This window comes from Leuciscus leuciscus (genome assembly GCF_965113295.1).
Source record: "Leuciscus leuciscus genome assembly, chromosome: 21".
NCBI lineage: Eukaryota > Metazoa > Chordata > Actinopteri > Cypriniformes > Leuciscidae > Leuciscus > Leuciscus leuciscus.
In genome coordinates this window covers 25,705,852-25,726,215 of record NC_138745.1, presented here as the reverse complement: position 1 = coordinate 25,726,215, position 20,364 = coordinate 25,705,852, and the positions used below count along the sequence as shown (strand labels likewise).

Genomic DNA, 20,364 nt, shown 5'->3' with positions numbered 1-20,364 from the left:
AAACTGACATTAACAAAATGCAATAACAGCTGAAAAAGTACTTGGGTGTGTGTTTTATTTTATATTTACCGTTCAATAATGCAATCGCTGCTGTCTGTCCCATAGAAGAACATGACAGCCAGCGTACGTTTTGGAACTATTGGGGCTTACATGAACCACGTGACAGCCATAGCGGCGACATCAAAGAGTGTCGCAACTCTCTCTCTCTATGGCTCTGAGTCTGACCAATGGCAAACAGTCATTATTTTTGTAATTATGTTTGGAGACACTAGTGGCACAGAAATTACACACTTCAGCTTCAATCGACCATCCTGGTCAGAAAATCAGGATGGCGTGCGTCTTTACCTTCAGGGTCTCAATAATCCTATAACTAAAGAACAATTTAGTATTCTGTCATGCCAGGAAAACAAGTAGGTCAAATAAGAAATAGCCATATCATCAAAGCAATGCCATTTGTGTTGTTTTATCTTATCACACATACAAAAACGATGTGTATTTCAAATGAAACAAACATTTTCTAAGTGGAATTTAATTAAACTAAAAAGAGTGAACATTTGCCAAACTTTATTCATGATTAGACATTTTAGTGTTAAATGTCAACCGTCTGTTTGCTGCCCCTTCAGGCTGAAGTCCAGTCATGTGTGAAGGGATGCTGGTTTAGTGGTCTGTAAATGCTGGATAGGCAGTTTTTATATGCTAATTGTGGTAGTTGATAAGCATCCATCATACCTTTACAGGCATCTAACACCATATTGACACATTCTTTTGTTACATGATTTGACTCTTTATGCCATGCTGCAGTCAGGGCTAATAGATACATTTGTGCATTAGAGAAAATGACAGTCTTTTGTATCTGCACTTTTCATAATGTATCATTATTAAAATAAAGCCAACATCAATTCATATAGTTATATAAACTTATTTTAGTACTGTTTAATATAAATGCATTAAATCAAATATTGCAGAAAACTGCAGTGATGGAGACACATAAAATTACAATAAACACAATTAATAAATCTAAAAAAACATATTAATTGCCATGTAAACCCGGGATGTCAAGGAGCCAAAAGATTATATCAGTACATAAAATAATTTTGGAATCTTTTTTGATCCGGTGCTTTAGAACGTCTCGGTTACTAATGAAGGCCCTGAAGGAGGGAACAGAGATGTTATGTCAGAACTGACTGATGCAAGAGAGCCCAATCCTTCGAGTGGCAACAAAACATGGCAACTCACATTAGCGAGTGAGATTTGCATGGCAAGCCACTCCCCGTACATACAGGTATATAAGGCAGCGAGTTAGCGAAGTTAGTCAAGTAAGCGCTGAGGAGACGGGGATCCCGGCCATTCAGCGGTGGTACAGGGGTTGTGGCAGGCAGGATGTAACATGACGTAACATATCCCCCCATTAAAGGGTAATGGCGCTGCAAGTGAGACGCCGAGCCAGCCTTTCCGCATATTACCTGTTTGTACCCAACAAGAAACTGGTACCTTGGGACTGGTACACCAGTCCTCAAACCACAAACTCCTGCCCTGTGGTGAAAGAAGAGGTGGACGAGGAAGCATAGCGTAACTCACTGTCAAACCGCACCTTGTGTGACCTCCTCCAGGGGAAGGAATGGTGTGCCCACCATCTCCTGAAGAGCAGCTCCCTCCATCTCTGGGTTGGTGTTTTGCCAGGATGGTGTTTTGCCGACCACCTAGAGGGTTTAGCGGCAGCTGAGATGGGCTGCGTCACCTTCCTACAGGCAGCTCAACATTGTGGCCTGGGTGAAGGATGCTGCTGTGGCCGCACCAGAGCAGAAGTAGATTCCACAAAGGGACGCCCTTTGTGATGAGTAGGCAGAGGGGCAGCCCCTGGCTGACTGGCCAGGGCAGGATGTGTTTGATCGCCTCAGTTTGCTTCTGTACTGCCGAGAGCTACTGGGCAAAGCCCTCGACAGTGTCGCTGAAGAGGCCGGCCTGGGAGGTGGTGGAGTCGAGAAACCCAACTTTGTCGGCCTCCTTCATCTCAGCCAGGTTCAGCCAGAGATGACATTCCAAGTTTGTATCAACTCCATCTTCCCGTCTACACACATCAGTGGTCATATGAGATATGAGCCCCAACTCTTTCTTTGGGAGACCTTGTCCAGCATTGAAATATTAAACAACCTCAGAAAGTTTGAGCGATGGACCTACTGCTCGGGCCCTCGGTCAGACGATGTCCACACTAGTTGTCCAGGAATGTCATCTCAGCCAGGTTCAGCCAGTGATGACATTCCTGGACAACCAGTGTGGACATCGTCTGACCGAGGGCCCGAGCAGTAGGTCCATTGCTGTATGCAGTTACTGCATCACCCCTGGTTCAGAACTACCCTCGTGCAACTCTTTGAGTGCTTTGGCTTGGTATACTTAACGAAGGGCCATAGCGTGCAAGGTGGAGGCAGCCTGTCCAGCGGAACTGTAAGCCTTGGTGGCAAGCGCGACCAAGAACTTACAGGCCTTGGATGGGAGGCACGGGCTACCCTGCCAGGGGCAGTACTTTGTGGTTAAAATGCACTGCAATTGCACACTCCACCTGAGGAATCTCCGGGAAAGCATTGCAGTCAACTCTGGATCAGACTCGAACAGCGCACCTCTCCCCGAAGGGGGAAGCACAGCCGAGTCATCATCCCCAGAGGACTCAAGCCCACCCTCAGATACAGCTATTAACATCCAGTCCATCGCACAAGCCCCAAATGAGACGCTGGGTTCCCCATGGAAAGGATCTTATCACACAGGGCCACTATAACCTTCAGATCACTTTAACCCTCAGGTCACCCTGAGTATTAACCGAAGTGGTCCTCTACAGTGCAGAGAGAAACCAGATCTGGGAATAACAGAGGGGACTCTACCTTTTTCAAGGTATTGGAGTTTCAATCTCAGCATCACAATGGTCATGTTTCCGCAGAGGGAGCATGATTCATCAACGAACACTGCCTCAGTGTGTTTACGCTCCAGAAACGTGAGGCAGTGACCGTGGCTGTCAGACGGGCCCAGAAAAAGGCTGCATCCAGAAACACACAGGTGGATTGCCATCTTGAAAAAGAAGCAATGCTTGCTCTTTTAGTGAAAACTGCTATTTTTCTCGTTTAAGCACCCAGGGGTGAAATCGCTGCACTTAGCTGTGCAATTGCTCTTTCAATACAACCACCGCTAAATGCGCCGTCTCTCCAACACAGAACTGCTTCCCTCTTGTTGAGCTCACACAAAATGATGATTGTCAGAGCGCTGAGTGTGACAACTGCTCAGCTCCGAAGTGAAAGCTTGAATGAATATGGGGAGTGGCTTGCAATGCAAATCTCACTCGCAAAGGGCAATTGGCTTGTTTTTTTACCACTCAAAGGTGATTCTGCTCTCAGACGAGATCCCATTGCGTCAGTCAGTTCTGACGTAACGTTGAACATGACTGACTGATAGGGAACAAAAAGTTAAAATGACATGATAATAATAAAACCACACTTCTTCTAAATGTCCCCATTACCAATGACAAAAGCAGATTAGTCTGACAAAGAATTATTTCATTTTTTCATGTACATTCTTATTTCCGAACCAACCTTGAAACTAAATCCAGCCCACATCTCTGGTGTTTAGGCAGATTGACGTGTTGTGTATGGAGGAAGAGTGCTCCGCAGGACTGTCTCCCCAACTGTTTCTGCTTTGGTCCACAGAGACAGTTTCTCAAGCTTGTATCAACTCCATCTCCCCGTCTACACACATCAGTGGTCATATGAGATATGAGCCCCAACTCTTTCTTTGGGAGACCTTGTCCAGCATTGAAATATTAAACAACCTCAGAAAGTTTGAGCGGATAATAATTTAAGTTTGTATTAAAACTTAACTTTAAAAACGATAGGAAACATTTTAAGATCAGCAATAAAAAATCTAAAAAAAGAAGTAAGCCTGCAATGTGCCAGGCAATTTGTTTATTTATACTAATGAGTTCAGAGTGATGATGACCTAATTATTTTCATAAATCTGTGCGCTCTTGATACTACCAGTGTGATTCCCTCCTTCGGTTTGAATCTAGTCTTGTTTATCCAGAAGTATGTGTCAAAGAAATGATTGCTTACTGTACTGAGGGGTTCATGCATTAAATATTGCTTTTAAAATAGAACATTCAGCTGTGTCTCTCATCTACAAAACAGTCATAAAGTACATTTATGTTTCAGTAGATCTCTGGCAAATCACCTATAAGATAAAACTTTAATCATGGGGAGTTTTCATTAAAAAGACTTGGTCATATTATAAATATTTTTCTCTGAGGTCCACCTATAATGTAGGTGAGGCAGTGACCGTTTCTCGCCAAAATTGTTGCTACTCAATTGCTCTCCCATCTAGCTGCTAATTATCTTTATGAGCCCCTTCAATTGGGATTCCGTAAGCTCCACAGCACTGAAACAGAATTAGTTAAGGTCACTAATGACTTGTGAATCGCTTCTGATTCTGGCTGTCTTTCTATTTTGATTCTTCTTGATCTTAGTGCCGCTTTCGACACTATTGATCATAGTATTTTATTCACTCGGTTAGAATCTGTCTTTAGAGTTTCTAATACTGCACTAAACTGGTTTAAGTCCTATTTTTCTGATCGAAAGCAGTTTGTCGCTATGGGTGGTTGCAGGTCTGATATTGGTGTAGTGCAATCTGGTGTTCCTCAAGGTTCAATCTTGGGCCCTATACTTTTTAGCATCTACATTTATCCTCTTGGTCAACTTTTAAGATCACTTGGTCTCAGTTTTCACTTTTATGCAGATGACACCCAGGTTTAAATACATTTAAAACTTCGGCCCTATTTTAACGATCTGAAACGCAAGTATCAAACGCACTACATTATGGCCAAGCATGCGCCCTTAAAATAGCATCTGAATAACGCGCCACTGATTATAGACTAGGTTTTTCCTGGTCTGTGCCGGAATTGTTTTCTGAAACTGCAAAATAGCACCAGGGAACGTTTACAAAGGAACACACCTCCTCTTTTCGCTGAACCGCCCCCGGGAGCGCAAATTCATTTCCTAATTTACCGACGTGCGTCTGTGGAGGAAAAAGTCTGCTGTGCTTCGGGTGCAAAATAGGAATGATACATGTTACACGGTGTACAATTGCGCTGGTTTCAAGATAGGGCCTTGAAACCAGGCCCTGATGTTAACGTGGCTGTGTCTTTTCTTTCTCTATGTATTTCTGAGATTTTAAAAAATGGATGTCTAGAAATCTTATGTCTAAACAGTGACAAGATGGAGGTAATGCTCATTGGTTCACCACACCAGCTACGTAAGGCTGGGTCTCAAACTTTAAGTGTAGTTCAATTTAAAAAAAAAAAAAAAAAAATTGGGGGTGATATTTAATACTAATTTAACATTTGTTCATCATGTTCAGAGCACTGTCAAGACATAATTTTTTCATCTAACAAACATTGCCAGATTGCGTCCCATGCTGTCACTCCCAGTGGCTGAAAAGTTAATTAACATCTTTGTATTCTCTCGCATTGATTACTGCAATGCTTTGCTGGCCGGGGTCTCAAAAGCTACCCTTAATAAATTACAGATGGATCAAAATTCTGCCGCTCGAATCCAGTCTGGAAACAGGATAAAAGGATCATATCACTCCTGTATTGGAATCTTCACACTGGCTCCCTGTCAGATTCCATGTTGATTTTAAAATCCTTATGCTTACTGATAAGGCTTTGCATGGACTGGCACCTAATTATCTCTCTGAGCTTTCAACCCCTTACACACCAGCACGTGATCTCCACTCCTCGGAAGCTGTCCTTTTAATTGTTCCGCTTACTCGTTTAAAATCCATGGGTGATAGGGCTTTTTTTTCAATTGCTCCAAAACTTTGGAATTCACTGCCAGCTGAGATTAGGCAAACTGAATCCCTTAGTGTTTTTAAATCATCCCTTAAAACTTATTTGTTTAGGGTAGCTTTTACATGATTGTTTGTAATTGCCATATTATTATTATTTATTTATTTATTTTTATCGGACATTTGATAATATGTTTTTTATTTAGTATTTTATTTTATTTTTGTTTTTTCTGTCATTAACATGTTTGTATAATTGTATGTTTTATCTTGTTTCTATTTTTGTGAAGCGCTTTGAGATGCTACTTTTAAAGGCGCTAAAGAAAATTTGTTTATTACTATTATTATTATTATTATTAATGTTAGTCATTTTTTGATCCCAAAAACTTATTTGAGTTTTTCATGCCCATTTCAATGAAACAGGCCATATCCTAAACCCTCTAACAGTGTTGCCATGTCTGCGTACTATAAGCGACTTTGGGTTTGTTTTTCATAGTCATTTACAAATTTGCACAGTGGCAATTGCATTTTATGGGTTTATTTCCAAAAAACACATGGGTGTTCAAGAGAGAAAGAGGGAGACATACTGATTTAATTTGGTTGACCATTAAAACTGTATGTGAAATAGTTTAATTATTATGGTAAATAGAAAATGCAATTTAGAATTATTTTATGCACTTTATGCACAACAAATGAGATAAAAAAAAACATGCTATTCTACTTGATCCAAAATTATCCATAATGTCTTTTCAATAATAAATTGCATATCAAATTGAATTAAATCAAACTAAAAATCTCTCTTTCTTTTTGTTATTTTAGTTAGTTTATTGTTAGCACGCTAACCGATAAGCCTGTTGTCACGTTTCTGTTAGTTTGGACTTTTTCGGTGCGTCCCAATTCGCATACTATCCGTCCTATATAGTATTTGAAAACAGAATTAGTACGTCCCAAATCGTAGTATGTTGAAATGAGTGTTCCAAAGAAACCCGGATGGTCTACTATTTCCGGTCAGAATCTGAAGTGCAGATCGATGCGCACTCTAACGGCTAATATTGCCCACAACCCATCGCGCGTTGGATGAGGATTCGGTTAGAACTACAAACACGAGTGAAAAGTGTTAAAAAACTACAGACATGGAGGACACGCGAGTCCGGTGGTTATGTAGAGAGGTTTAGATAAAGGGGTTTGAGTGATTAATTATCAGTATCTAACCTGACGAAAATGTATTTATTCAATGTTGTCTACATTATATTGCATCTGCAGCAGCATTGTGAACTTTTGTAAAGATACGTTTAGCCATTAACTTTTAAATGCATCATTATATTCAAATTGCAAACACATGAGGAGAGTCTCCGCATGAAAGACCCATGACTGGCAGATGAACGTGCTACTACATTTCTCTCCGAAACGGTAGGAAATTAAATTAGATTGAATGGAGGATTTTAACTGTGACAAGATGATTGACAGGGCAGTTTGCGGTGACAGGATGCATGCGACAGATCTGTCCGTTAAAGATGACGAAGTTGTATGTCTCAAAGCTTGCCTACTTTTTTGCTACACTCTCAAAAGTATATACTTTTTCTTCACAAAAAGAGTACATACTTTTAGGGCGTAGTATTAGTAGGCGAATTGGGACGTAGCATTTGTGTTTCACCACCTTCTTCTTCTTCTTCTTTCAATTTTATGGCGGTTGGCAACTAACTTTAATGGTGCATTACTGCCACCTGCTGGACTGGGGTGTGGTACTGGGGTCTAACTAAATAAAAAATCACCTAAATTCTTTTAATTAGTCCTGTATTCCTCAGGAAACTAAATATATATTTAAAACATATTTCATCTGAGCTTCTTTGTAGGATGTCTTCTAAATTTAATCTTAACTGTGAACTTAATCTTTGTCTTTCTTCCTGATATTTAGGACATTGTTGTACAACATGCTCTACAGACTCTGGACTATCACAGATTTCACAATTGCCATCAGCATGCTTCTTCATTATTACCAAAGTCTTATTTAATCTTGTGTGTCCATACCTCATTCTTGACAACACATCCTCCTCCTCCTTGCTTCTGTTCATATTTCTGCCCTTTCCCACTTTATTCTGGATATTATAGAACTGTCTTCCAGTCTGCCCATTGTCCCATAATGTTTGCCATTTACCCTTAACAATGTTTTTAACCATAGTCTTAATTTCTGCTTTGCTATAGTTAACCTCAATATCTACATTGGAATTTCCATCTGCTTGCTTAGAATATTTATCTGCCAACTCGTTTCCTACGACTCCTATATGAGCTGGTACCCATATAAAAGTTATCTCAGTTCCTGATTGTAACAGATTATTTGCAACTTGTATTATTTCAATTACAATATCCTGTCTTGATTTTGACTGAAAAGTTTTGATGCTGATCAAAGCTGAGCTGGAATCTGAAGCAATTACTGCCTTTCTTGGCCTATTGACTTCCACCCATAGCAGAGCTAGCCACACAGCGACCAACTCCGCTGTATAAACTGCCAAATCATCACTGATTATTTTACCTATTTTAACTTTTAATTTTGGGATGACATATGTTACCCCCATCCATCCATCCATCCATCCATCTTCTTCCGCTTATCCGGGGCCGGGTCACGGGGGCAGCAGTCTAAGCAGGGATGCCCAGACCTCCCTCTCCCTAGACACTTCCTCCAGCTCTTCCGGGGGGGACACCGAGGCGTTCCCAGGCCAGCCGGGAGACATAGTCCCTCCAGCGCTTCCTAGGTCTTCCCCGGGGCCTCCTCCCAGTGGGACATGCCCGGAACACCTTCCCGGGAAGGCGTCCAGGAGGTATCCGAAAAAGATGCCCGAGCCACCTCAGCTGGCCCCTCTCAATGTGGAGGAGCAGCGACTCTACTCTGAGCTCCTCCCGAGTGACCGAGCTTCTCACCCTATCTCTAAGGGATCGCCCAGCCACCCTGCGGAGAAAGCTCATTTCGGCCGCCTGTATCTGGGATCTTGTCCTTTTGGTCATGACCCACAGCTCATGACCATAGGTGAGAGTAGGAACTTAGATTGACCGGTAAATCGAATTTCTTCACCACGACAGACCGGTACATCGACTGCATTACTGCAGAAGCTGCACCGATCCGTCTGTCAATCTCCCGTTCCATCCTTCCCTCACTCGTGAACAAGACCCCAAGATACTTGAACTCCTCCACTTGAGGCAGGAACTCTCCAGCAACCTGAAGTGGGCAAGCCACCCTTTTCCGACTGAGAACCATGGCCTCGGATTTGGAGGCGCTGATTCTCTTCCAGCCACTTCACACTCGGCTGCAAACCGTCCCAGTGCATGCTGAAGGTCCTGGTCTGATGGGGCCAGCATGACAACATCATCCGCAAAGAGCAGAGATTAAATCATGTGGTCCCCAAACCTGACACCCTCCGGCCTCTGGCTGCGCCTAGAAATGATGTAAAAATTATGAACAGAACCGGCGACAAAGGGCAGCCCTGCAGGAGTCCAACATGCACCGGGAACAAGTCTGACTTACTGCCGGCAATGTGAACCAAGCTCCTGCTCCGGTCGTACAGGAACCGAATAGCCCTTAGCAAAGAGCCCCGGACCCCATACTCCCAGAGAACCCTCCACAGAATGCCGCGAGGGACACAGTCGAATGCCTTCTCCAAGTCCACAAAGCACATGTGGATTGGTTGGGCAAACTCCCATGAACACTCCAGCACCCTGGAGAGGGTATAGAGCTGGTCCAGTGTTCCACGACCAGGACGAAAACCGCACTGTTCCTCCTTGATCCAAGGTTCTACTATCGGCCGTGTTCTCCTCTCCAGCACCCTGGCATAGACTTTCCCGGGGAGGCTGAGAAGTGTGATCCCCCTATAGTTGGAGCACACCCTCTGGTCCCCCTTCTTAAAAAGAGGGACCACCACCTGTCCCGACCGCCACGCGATGCTGCAGAGGCGTGTCAGCCAAGACAGCCCCACAACATCCAGAGACTTGAGGTACTCGGGGCGGATCTCATCCACCCTCGGTGCCTTGCCACCGAGGAGTTTCTCGGTGTTTCTTGTTTAGTCAAGTTTCTTGACTATCTCGGTGACTTCAGCTTGGGTGATGGACGAGTCCACCTCCGAGCCCTCAGCCTCTGCTTCCTCAATGGAAGACGTGACGGTGGGATTGAGGAGATCCTCGAAGTATTCCTTCCACCGTCCGATGACATCCCCAGTCGAGGTCACCAGCTGTCCACCTCCACTGAAAACAGCATTGGTAGGGCACTGCTTCCCCCTCTTGAGGCGCCGGACGGTTTGCCAGAATCTCTTCGAGGCCGACCGGTAGTCCTTCTCCATGGCCTCACCAAACTCCTCCCAGGCCCAATTTTTTGCCTCCACAACCACCCGGGCTGCAGTCCGCTTGGCCTGTCGGTACCCGTCAGCTGCATCAGGGGTCCCACAAGCCAGCCAGGCCCGATAGGACTCCTTCTTCAGGTTTACGGCATCCCTTACTTCCGGTGTCCACCACCGGGTTCAGGGATTGCCGCCTCGACAGGCACCGGAGACCTTACGGCCACAGCTCCTAGTGGCCGCGTCGACAATGGAGGTGGAGAACATGGTCCACTCGGACTCCATATCTCCAGACTCCCTCGGGATCCGGTCGAAGCTCTGCCGGAGGTGGAAGTTAAAGATCTCTCTGACAGGGGATTCGGCCAAACGTTCCCAACAGACCCTCACAGTACGTTTGGGTCTGCCGAGTCTGTCCAGCTTCCTCCCCCGCCATCGGATCCAACTCACCACCAGGTGGTGATCAGATGCTACCCCCATTCTTTTATCAATCTGTTTAGATGCATCTGTATATATAATTAAATCCTCTCTATACCTTTCCATTAAATATCTCTGCACCCTATACTTGTCCATGCCATTTCCTTGCTTTTCTTCTAACAACTCCAAATCAATAGACATTTCTTTATAATCCCATGGTGGAGCAGCTGGGAAAGGTACAGTAGTACTTACTTTCAGATCATTAAACCCCATTTCATTTACCTTATCATTGATCACCCAACCAAAACTTCTGACTTGAGCATTTCCACGCTCTTGGCATTGCTTCAAAACTGATTGACTCATATGATTTCCATTATGACCCCTCAAGTTTTCCAAATACACAAGGGCCAGCTGATCTCTTCTAAGGTGGAGAGGCATTTCTCCCATCTCCACCTGGATAGCTGTCACTGGTGTAGTTTTGACAGCACCGCAGCACAATCTTAACGCTTGATTTTGTATCACATCCAACTTACTCAACCACGTTTTGGCTGCAGACCCATATATTATGCTTCCATAATCTAATACTGACCTGATCAATCCTGTGTAAATTGTTCTCAGTGCAGATCTACTTGCTCCCCACTCAACTCCGCATAGACACCTCATTACATTTATAGTTTTCTTGCATTTATCAATTATTTTCTGTATATGCACTGCCGATGTTAATCTTTGATCAAACCATATGCCCAGGTATTTAAAGGTGTCAACCCTTTCCAATTCATTATCAGACAATTTTATTTTTCTATCATCAGTTATTTTATTTTTTGAGAAAAACATTATTTTGGTTTTATCAATTGAGATCCTAAAACCCCATCTAATGGACCACTTCTCTACTACATCAACTGCTTGCTGTATTTTATTCACTACAAAATCAACAGTTCTCCCTCTTTTCCATAATGTACCATCATCTGCAAAAAATGGCACATCCACAAAATTCTCCACCTCCTTAAAAACATCATTTTTCATAATGGAGAACAATAAAGGACTGATAATACTCCCTTGCGGAATACCATTTTCTACCTGATACCGCTCACTTGTCACCCCTTTAATCTTCACCATTATTGTTCTACCTGGCAAGAATTCCTTAATCCAAGTGAAAATTCTTCCCTTGATTCCCATATGATTTAACTTAATCATAAGGCCTTCCTTCCACATCATGTCATATGCTTTCTCAATATCGAAAAAGACAGCCACAACTGATTCCTTATTGACTTGAGCTTGTCTTATGGCATCCTCTAAATATACTAAAGGATCCATGATACCTCTACCTCTTATAAAACCACTCTGATCATTTTGTATCAATCCTTTAGTCTCAACTGTATATACAAGCCTGTCATTTATTATTCTTTCCATTGTTTTCCCATTTGGGATGTAAGTGCTATTGGTCTGTAGTTGCTGGGAATCTGTGGATCTTTCCCAGGTTTTTTAATAGGGATAATTATTGATTATTTCCATACTCTTGAAATTATTCCCTCTGTCCAAACCTTATTGTAAAGACACATTAACACTTCCTTTCCTTTATCAGTTAAGTTCTCCAACATAGAGTAACAAATCCCATCCCCCCCTGGAGAAGATTTACCTAATTTCCTTAGTGCATTATTAAGTTCAGTTATTGTGAATAAGTCATTCAACACCCCTCCTATCACATCTGCATTTTCAAATTCATGTCGATAATTTCCAACTGTTTCTGCTCTTGCCCTCTTTTTCTGTTGACTAAGGTTTTCATTACTATGTTCCTTAAATGTCTTAGCCATTATCTCTGCTTTGCCATTACTATTAGTGATAATATTTTTACCTTCAATCAATCCAGAATAATCGTATTCTTTTCCACTCCCTTTCATTTTCTTTATCATGCCCCAAACTCTCTCCACTGGAGTAGTTCTTCCTATAGAGTCACAAAACCTTCTCCAACAACCATTCTTAGCCTCCCTTATAGTTTTCCTACAACTGATTGAGATTTCTGTTTCACCACCTTCTGCCTGAGTTAGTCGTTTGTTGTCTTGGTCACTCATTATGTTCAGCTGCGTACTCATTATCTCTCTCATTATCACGTGCACTTAAGTTCAGTTCTATTTGTGTTTCATTGTCGGGTATTTTCTATGTTACGTACGTGTATTGCGCTCTCTGTTTGGATATACCTTTGGATTTATTATAAGACTACATTCTCTCTTCATCATCGTGTTCGAGTTTGATCATCAACACAGCGTTGTGAAACCTGTTAACTATTTGCATGATATCAGCTGGCCAAATTTCTAATCACCCAATAGGTTTCATCGAAATGTAACCATGGAGGTCAATATTCATGCATTTATTCCATGTTGCAGAAGTACAGAACGAGCAGCTTTTGCAGCTAGCGGCTGGGAAGTAAGTTTTGAGTTCTGAAAGTTACAGTATGATTTCACAGTACCTCAAGCTCTTTTATCTCAAAAGATCAAGGAACATATTTATGACATGACCCCTTTAAACACTATTGGTTCTGAATATACCTCATTTAGACCAGCAGTTTTAGATCTCAACAAACAAAAACGTTACAAGGCCCTTTGCGAGACTAAGCCTTCAATAGAGCATCCTTATCTTCATGTGCTAAGCACTAAGAACCCAAGGAGGAGGTATTGCTCTTGTTGTTGTGGTTTAGTCTGTTATGTGATAGAAGCTGAATTCCAGGCCAAACTATATGTACACCCACTAAATTCTCCCATCTTGCCAGGAAGAGAGACCAGAGATTGGAGAGGAAAGGAGGACAGGAAGGGGGTGGGTAAAAGCAGATGGTGAGGTGAATTGATGTTGGCACGCTTCCTCAACATCCCCCTTTGATCTTTTGCAGAGTCGTCCTGACCAGCAAGGTCCTATACATCTTCCCATCAAATTTCAAAGGTCATACCAGAATACCAGCATCGATGATGAGTTGCATATCTCATTAATTGGAATCTGCCTGAACTTTCATTGAACATGGCTGAGCGACGGCAGTTCCAGTAAATCAATGTCTTGTTTCTACACCGTCACCAGTAATCGTGTTAGCATTGCAGCTACTGTACTGCTGCATGGAAAGATAAGCTCAAACAGGCAAAACAGAGAGGAGACACGATATGAGGGCTGGTATTTCCATCTGTAACCCGTACATTGACTCCGACGGTCTCATTCAGGCTCACCCAAAAGTCTACATGGATTAGTTATAATTCCATCCTTCCTTTAGCTACACCTTTAACTGAGCCCACATAATCTGGTGTGAATGGATACTTAAGGCATATAGTCTTTTATTTGCTGCCAAAAGAGTAAAACCTAAATTATACCGGCTTGTCATTTCGGCAAGGACGTCACTCCGAAAGCTTATCACTCGTGAGAACTTGTTGACAAAAATGGGTTTTCCGCCTCGGCTTTCCTGGGAGCGTCGAGGAAATGCCATGTTTATTAACTTTACAAAGTTACTACTGAAGTTAATGCACATCCTACTCTCTAGTTTTTGAGAAAGAAATGAATTAAGGGGGAACAACACAAAAGCAATAAACACTGTACACCGCAGTCATATTCAGCTTGCCACATCACAATAATGAGTGTAGGAATAGCAAAAGTGAGTTTGAAATAAGTCACCAGGAGTTTCTTACCTGCTGATGAAAAGGAGGAGCAGCAAAGAGCCCACAAAGCTACACAAATGCATGGCTGCTTAAGCGTTACGAGTCCTTCTGAGAAATGAGAGATAAAGAATGGAGAGATTATGTAGAGATTCAACAGATTTGTACATAGAGATTAAGCATTACTGACAAATTTTGCAGTTAGCATAAGCGCTCAACATTTTAGCTTGATGAGCAAGGCAAAATTAGGACAGGTTTTCTCAATCCTCCTTACGTGTGTTTAGAGACTGTTAAGTGATAAAATATACCCCTAACTCAAGTTTTGACTGAAGCTATAAGGCTTCATTAAAAAAGGTTTCAAACTGCTGTCAATAATTTACTATAACAGCATACTTTGAGAAAAAAAAAAATTGACCAGCTAACCTATTGAGATATATATGGAAAAATAGCTCATTTAAATAATTTAAAATACTTATGAATGATTTGTGAAAGTTTCATACAGTTTGTCCTGTGAAATCCTTAACCTCAGACCTGTCTGTGTAAATTTGACCCTTGAAAAGATTCTTTCTGATGCATATAATCCCAGAACACATAGTGAAATAATCCCTCAAAAATGTCTCTGAGAACAGATTTACTGATGGTGACATAAACTATAAATACACGGTGCATATTTCCAGGGAATTATGTAAAACCACTTAAGCTATGTGACCACCAACTACGCAAAGACGACAAGATACAACAGTATAAGTAGTATTTAGGTTTTAAAATGATTCTCAATTCCCTCATTCTTGAATACTTTCCAGTTGGCTCTGAGCCTCTCTGCCTTGTAAATACAATAGATTTTATCTGGCACTTCATAGATACTTTTTATCTTCTCAATGTCTATTTTGAGCCTTGATGGCAAAAAAAAAAAAAAGGTCTGTGAATCTTTGCTCAGTCTTCCAGCACCATTGCAATCTGTGTGCAGCTGTGACGATAAGTTTGATACAACAGACGTCTGCCCTGCAGCATGTGTTCATACACATACAATGTGCAGGAAGATGTAAAAATACTTAAATTTGGATTGCATCGGTAAGTGCTTCAAAGTACTTAAAGCGGGCATCTTGTCAGTCATGTTGACATGGTTGTCATGTTGACATGGCCAAACAAACAAAAAACTGTCATATTGTTAACATGAAAAAGAAAAATCTGTTCTTGACCCAGATTAATACATTCTTTTTTTCACACAGACCAACACAAGCAAAAAACACAAACACTGAGATGTAATACTCTTCTATTCTGCCTGTCAGTGCTATTAAATCTAGATTGCTCCACATACTGCAACTCATCTCTAAGATCAGAACGTTTAATTTCATTATTTATTATTTTAACACTCCTGTCTCTTCATGGTGGCTTGTGATGGAGGTGGATAGCAGAATATGAAAAAAAAAGCTGGGTTCCACACAACTGAAACACACTTAAAATATCTTCTTTTATGCACAGAAGAAAGAAAAGCACACAGGGTTGGAACATCATGAGGGTGAATAAATAATGACAGAATTAGTTTTATGTGAACTAGCCCTTTAATTTTTGTTAGCACAAGTCATCAGAAGTTGACACATCCTTACAAGGAGAAAATGTTGATGTCTCCAGGCTTATTTGTACCCGCATACATGAAACATGCAGTCTTCCCACATACATATATCTTACATGCAGCATTCCCTCAGTTCCCCATTGCAAAAGCTGTTCTAGCTAATTCCTATACCCTCGTGATTTGTGACTCAGTGGCTGCTTGAAGGATCCTGGTCTTAAGACTGAGATGTCACTCATTTAGAGTGACAGATGACATCTTCAATGAGTTCTGGACCTTGAAGACCCCGCGGGAAGGTTACACTAGACTTGTTTAACAATCTTACCAGGAAACCCAAAGAGCCTGAAGCTGGGAATGCTTTGGTGGTTATGGGTATTGGATCTCCAGTGCTACAGATGTACTGTTCAGTCCTCTCATGTAATATACACTACCATTCAAACTTTTTTTGTCTTTTTTCTTTTTTAGTTTCTCATGCTCACCAAGGCTGCATTTATTTGATAAAAAAAATACTGTTTAACATGTAAAATAAATAACAGTCAAATAACAGTTTTCTATTTTTAAAATATTTTTAAATGAACTGGTAATTTATTCCTGTGATGGTAAAGCTCAATTTTCAGCATCATTACCCCAGACTTCAGTGTCATGTGATCCTTCAGAAATCATTCTAATATGTGACCCTGGACCGCAAAACCAGTCACATGGGTAATTTTTTTGAAATTGAGATGTATACATCATATGAAAGCTGAATAAATAAGCTTCCCATTGATGGCGTTTTGTTAGGATAGGACAATATTTGGCTGAGATACAACTATTTGAAAATCTGGAATCTGAGGGTGCGAAAAAATCAAAACATTGAGAAAATTGCCTTTAAATTTGTTCATTTATGTTCGCGATTGTGCTGCATTCACCCCAAAAAATAAATGTTTTATATATTTATGGTAGGAAATTGACAAAATATCTTCATAAAACATGATCTTTACTTAATATCCTAATGATTTTTGGCATAAAAGAAAAATCGATAATTTTGACCCATGTATTGTTGGCTTTTGCCACAAATATACCCGTGTGACTTGTGACTGGTTTTGTGATCCAGGGTCACATATGCTGATTTGGTGCTCAAGAAACATTTCCTAATATTATCAATGTTGAAAATGGTTGTGCTGCTTAATACTATTATGGAAACTGTGATAATTTTTCTAGGATTATTTGACGAATAGAAAGTTCAAAAGAAAAGCATTTATTTGAAATAAAAATCTTTTGTAACATAAAAAAAAGTATATTCTGTCTTTTTTTATCAATTTAATGTGTCCTTGTTAAATAAAAGTATCTTTTTTTTTTTCATCATACTGATCCCAAACCTTTAAACGCTGGAATAATTAAAAGACTTACTGGCTGTCTGATATTGCTAAGCTACATCCATCTAAAAAGCAAAGAGCCTCAGCTATTTTTCTTTATTGCACACCTTCTTGTTATATTGACTTCAAACACCAGATATCTCAGTGAGAATCTAGGTCAGTGAATGACTGAGTTCTGTCTCTTGCAACGGCAGGGTCCAATTACTGTTCTTTGACAAACTGAAAAATATCTCCACGAGAACCTTCTGAATTAATCATGAAAGCAAAACAGGAGCATTACATGAAGCATTTTATTTTTAAAAGCCTTTCTTAGCCTTATAATTGACCAAAAAAATATTGTGTGCATGATGTAGCAGGGAAAACATCTCATCTTTCCTCTTAGAATATTGTAAATAATAAAATATGAATGTGGAAGAGAGAGAGAGTTTGTGCACAGGGTAAATGTGATCGTCCTGCCTTTGATAGAGATTATCTGGGCATCTCATGGCACCCAAGATAAACCGCTTTCAACACAACTGATCATTTACCAGCTAACAGAGCACATGGGAAATGCTGATTTGAAAACCGATGGAGAGCTTAGCCTTAAGCCATCAGCTAATCACAAGATAGAAATCTACACAGTTTCTCATAGTTTTTCAGGCCACAGTCTATAGTAATGTATGGCAACAGACACCAATAAGCCATTATGTCACTTGAGGACGTCAGAATAATCTCAATTCAAGGGCCTTAACTTAAAGGGTAGTAAATCATCATAAAAGTAATCCTCGTGTCTCCAGTGGTTTAATCTCAGTTTTGTTTGTGCAAAAAAAAACAACAACATAAATTACCATTTTATTTACAAAGTATTAAGCTCCGACGTACGTTTACACAACAAAGTCTGCTCTTGCATCAACACAGCACTCATGCGTCGTGGTGCTGTTGTGTTTTAATGATGTCTTGACTACCTTTCTGGGCCTTGAAATTGGTAGTTGCGAATAGGTTGTCAATGGAGGGACAGAAAGTTCTCAGATTTAATTAAAAAGATCTTCATTTGTTTTCCGAAGATCAATGAATGTCTTATGGGTTTGGAATGACATGAGGGTGAATAATTAATGACAGAATTTTCATTTTTGGGTGAACTAACCCTTTAACTCTATGCCATCTTTAACCCGTTCAGAGACAATATCCGTCACAACGCACATCACTTTGATGCTAAGTCAAACTATGAGTGCCGTATCACATGATTTTTTACTAAAATACAATAAACTAAGGAAATGAAGCATGGTGGACTATGAAACAGGGCAGAAAAATATGACATATTTAATAAACTATGAATCATTATGATATTATATTGAACAGTAGGTCTAAATGCAAGCAAAAGACAAGATAAAGATCTGATTTCACTTCTAATGCTCTGACACATTATAGGCAATCTTCACCAAAACTGACTGAGTTAGATTATCTTCAGACCATCCCTGTCAAAAGGTATTTTGTATTCAAAACTGTTTAGATGCACTGACATTTAACTTTTTTTTTTTTTTTTTACCAATAAATTTGTAATGATCATACTCTTTTATTTGTTTACTCGGAACATCCTATCTATGTACTGTAGTACATTTCACAATTACAAAAAATTGCATTGAATTAAACATATAGCCTACATTTGAGAAAGACTGAAATAGTAGCCTATATAGGCTATTTTCTTATAAAACGTAGCCTATAGGCCTCTTTAAAATCAGATGTTAATTAGAATCTGATAACCTTATCACACAATCATTACCATAAACTGATTTTTATTGATACAATTTTGTGCCTGCATTTTTTGTAGAAATAGATCGTGGTCATATTTTTGTGTTCCTAAAACTTTGTTCAAGACCAAAAGGGTTCAATTTGACGATCTGTCACAGTGAGAAGTCGTTATAAATACACACACATTATGCACCTTCGACTTGTGGAACTATTCACAATTCACATTCATTATAAAACGCATTTTATATTTTACAGTAACACAAATTGTCCTCTATTATATAGAAAAGCGGGTTTAAAACTGTTTACAGTCTTCTAATCTCACACTATTAATGAATCAACAAGCAAGTGATTTAAACAACAAACATGAATGCGACCTTTCGTTTTTTCTTTTTCCCCCCTTTTTTTTCAAAGAGTAAACTATAGCCAATGATAAATCCATTATACAGTCCCGACTTTGTCTGTTATCAAACATCAAAATATTTCATTCAAATTCATAAACGTAGCCTTCATCATATAATGACTCACTGCGTACTTACATTTAAAGCCGGGCAATCGTTTGCATTTCCCAAACGCTTATGATATCGAATCACTCATCTACATATGTTGTATCGGTTGTAGATCCGAGCCATTTAGTTCCCTGAAAAGAAAGACGTGACTTTTAGCGGTTTTCAATGCGCTGGAATCCGTCAGTGATGCGCAACTACTTCACAGCAGTCAGTCTAAACTACTGGTTGCATCCTAGACACATTCTGCGCTGTGTGCTCATAGGAGAAGAGCCTATCAGTGATAGACTGACGATTCAGTGGTGATTGGAGGGAACAGGCTTGGAAAATGACATCTCACGTTTGTAAATATACATTGAATCACAGTGGCATGCAATTATCACATAGGCACACTCACATCATACTACTAATCTAATATAGGCTATTTTAGCCTATGCCACATGCATGCAGGCAAACCCTGTCTGTTATCGCTTTCTTTATATGTCATGTCACTTTGACCATGAGGTTATTTCTTTCGAGGCATGAAATTCTATTTTCACATGCTCGCCCACTTCTGGCAAGTAAGATATGTTTGACATTGCATCATACATAGATTATGCCGTAGCACTGCAGGGAATAATGCGGTACCAAGTGCAGAAATGCATTCGCTTCTTCTAGCGGGTTGTTAGAGATTCTGAAATTTCGGGGTAAGCTCCAGTTCCTGCACCCACGGAACTGGCAGGTCTTCATAATAAACCCACTTTCTGCTGTTCTCCAACATATAACTGCCAACAGGCACAGATCTGATTGCAAGAGATTTCCTTTTGAAACTGATGGATGTCTTCACGGCATATTTCAGTGTTGAAAATGTGTGCAGATCATTGTACTTTTGGCTGTAGGCTGTTGAAGTTTAAAGGAAGATAGTTAACTAGCTAAAAATAAAATCTCAGAACTTATTTGTAGAAAACAGTGAAGACTCTGATCTATCTTCATCAAGCACCTGCAAGTCAGTTGGTGCTAAAGCTAATTGACTAAATGCGCATCAGCATGTTG

The 20,364-nt window shown here is 40.5% G+C and overlaps 1 protein-coding gene across 1 annotated transcript in view; it reads right to left on the bottom strand.

Moving 5' to 3' along the window:
- Positions 1 to 19,589, bottom strand: part of gabrz (gamma-aminobutyric acid type A receptor subunit zeta) — a 33,467-nt gene extending 13,878 nt beyond the window's left edge. Inside the window, exons 1-2 of the mRNA XM_082151174.1 lie at positions 19,366 to 19,589; positions 14,210 to 14,287 (exon numbers count right to left, since the gene is read on the bottom strand). Of these exons, the coding sequence (XP_082007300.1) occupies positions 14,210 to 14,262 (53 nt within the window). The 5' untranslated portion in view covers positions 14,263 to 14,287; positions 19,366 to 19,589. The remainder of the gene's footprint in view (positions 1 to 14,209; positions 14,288 to 19,365) is intronic.
- Between the last annotated feature and the right edge of the window lie 775 nt (positions 19,590 to 20,364).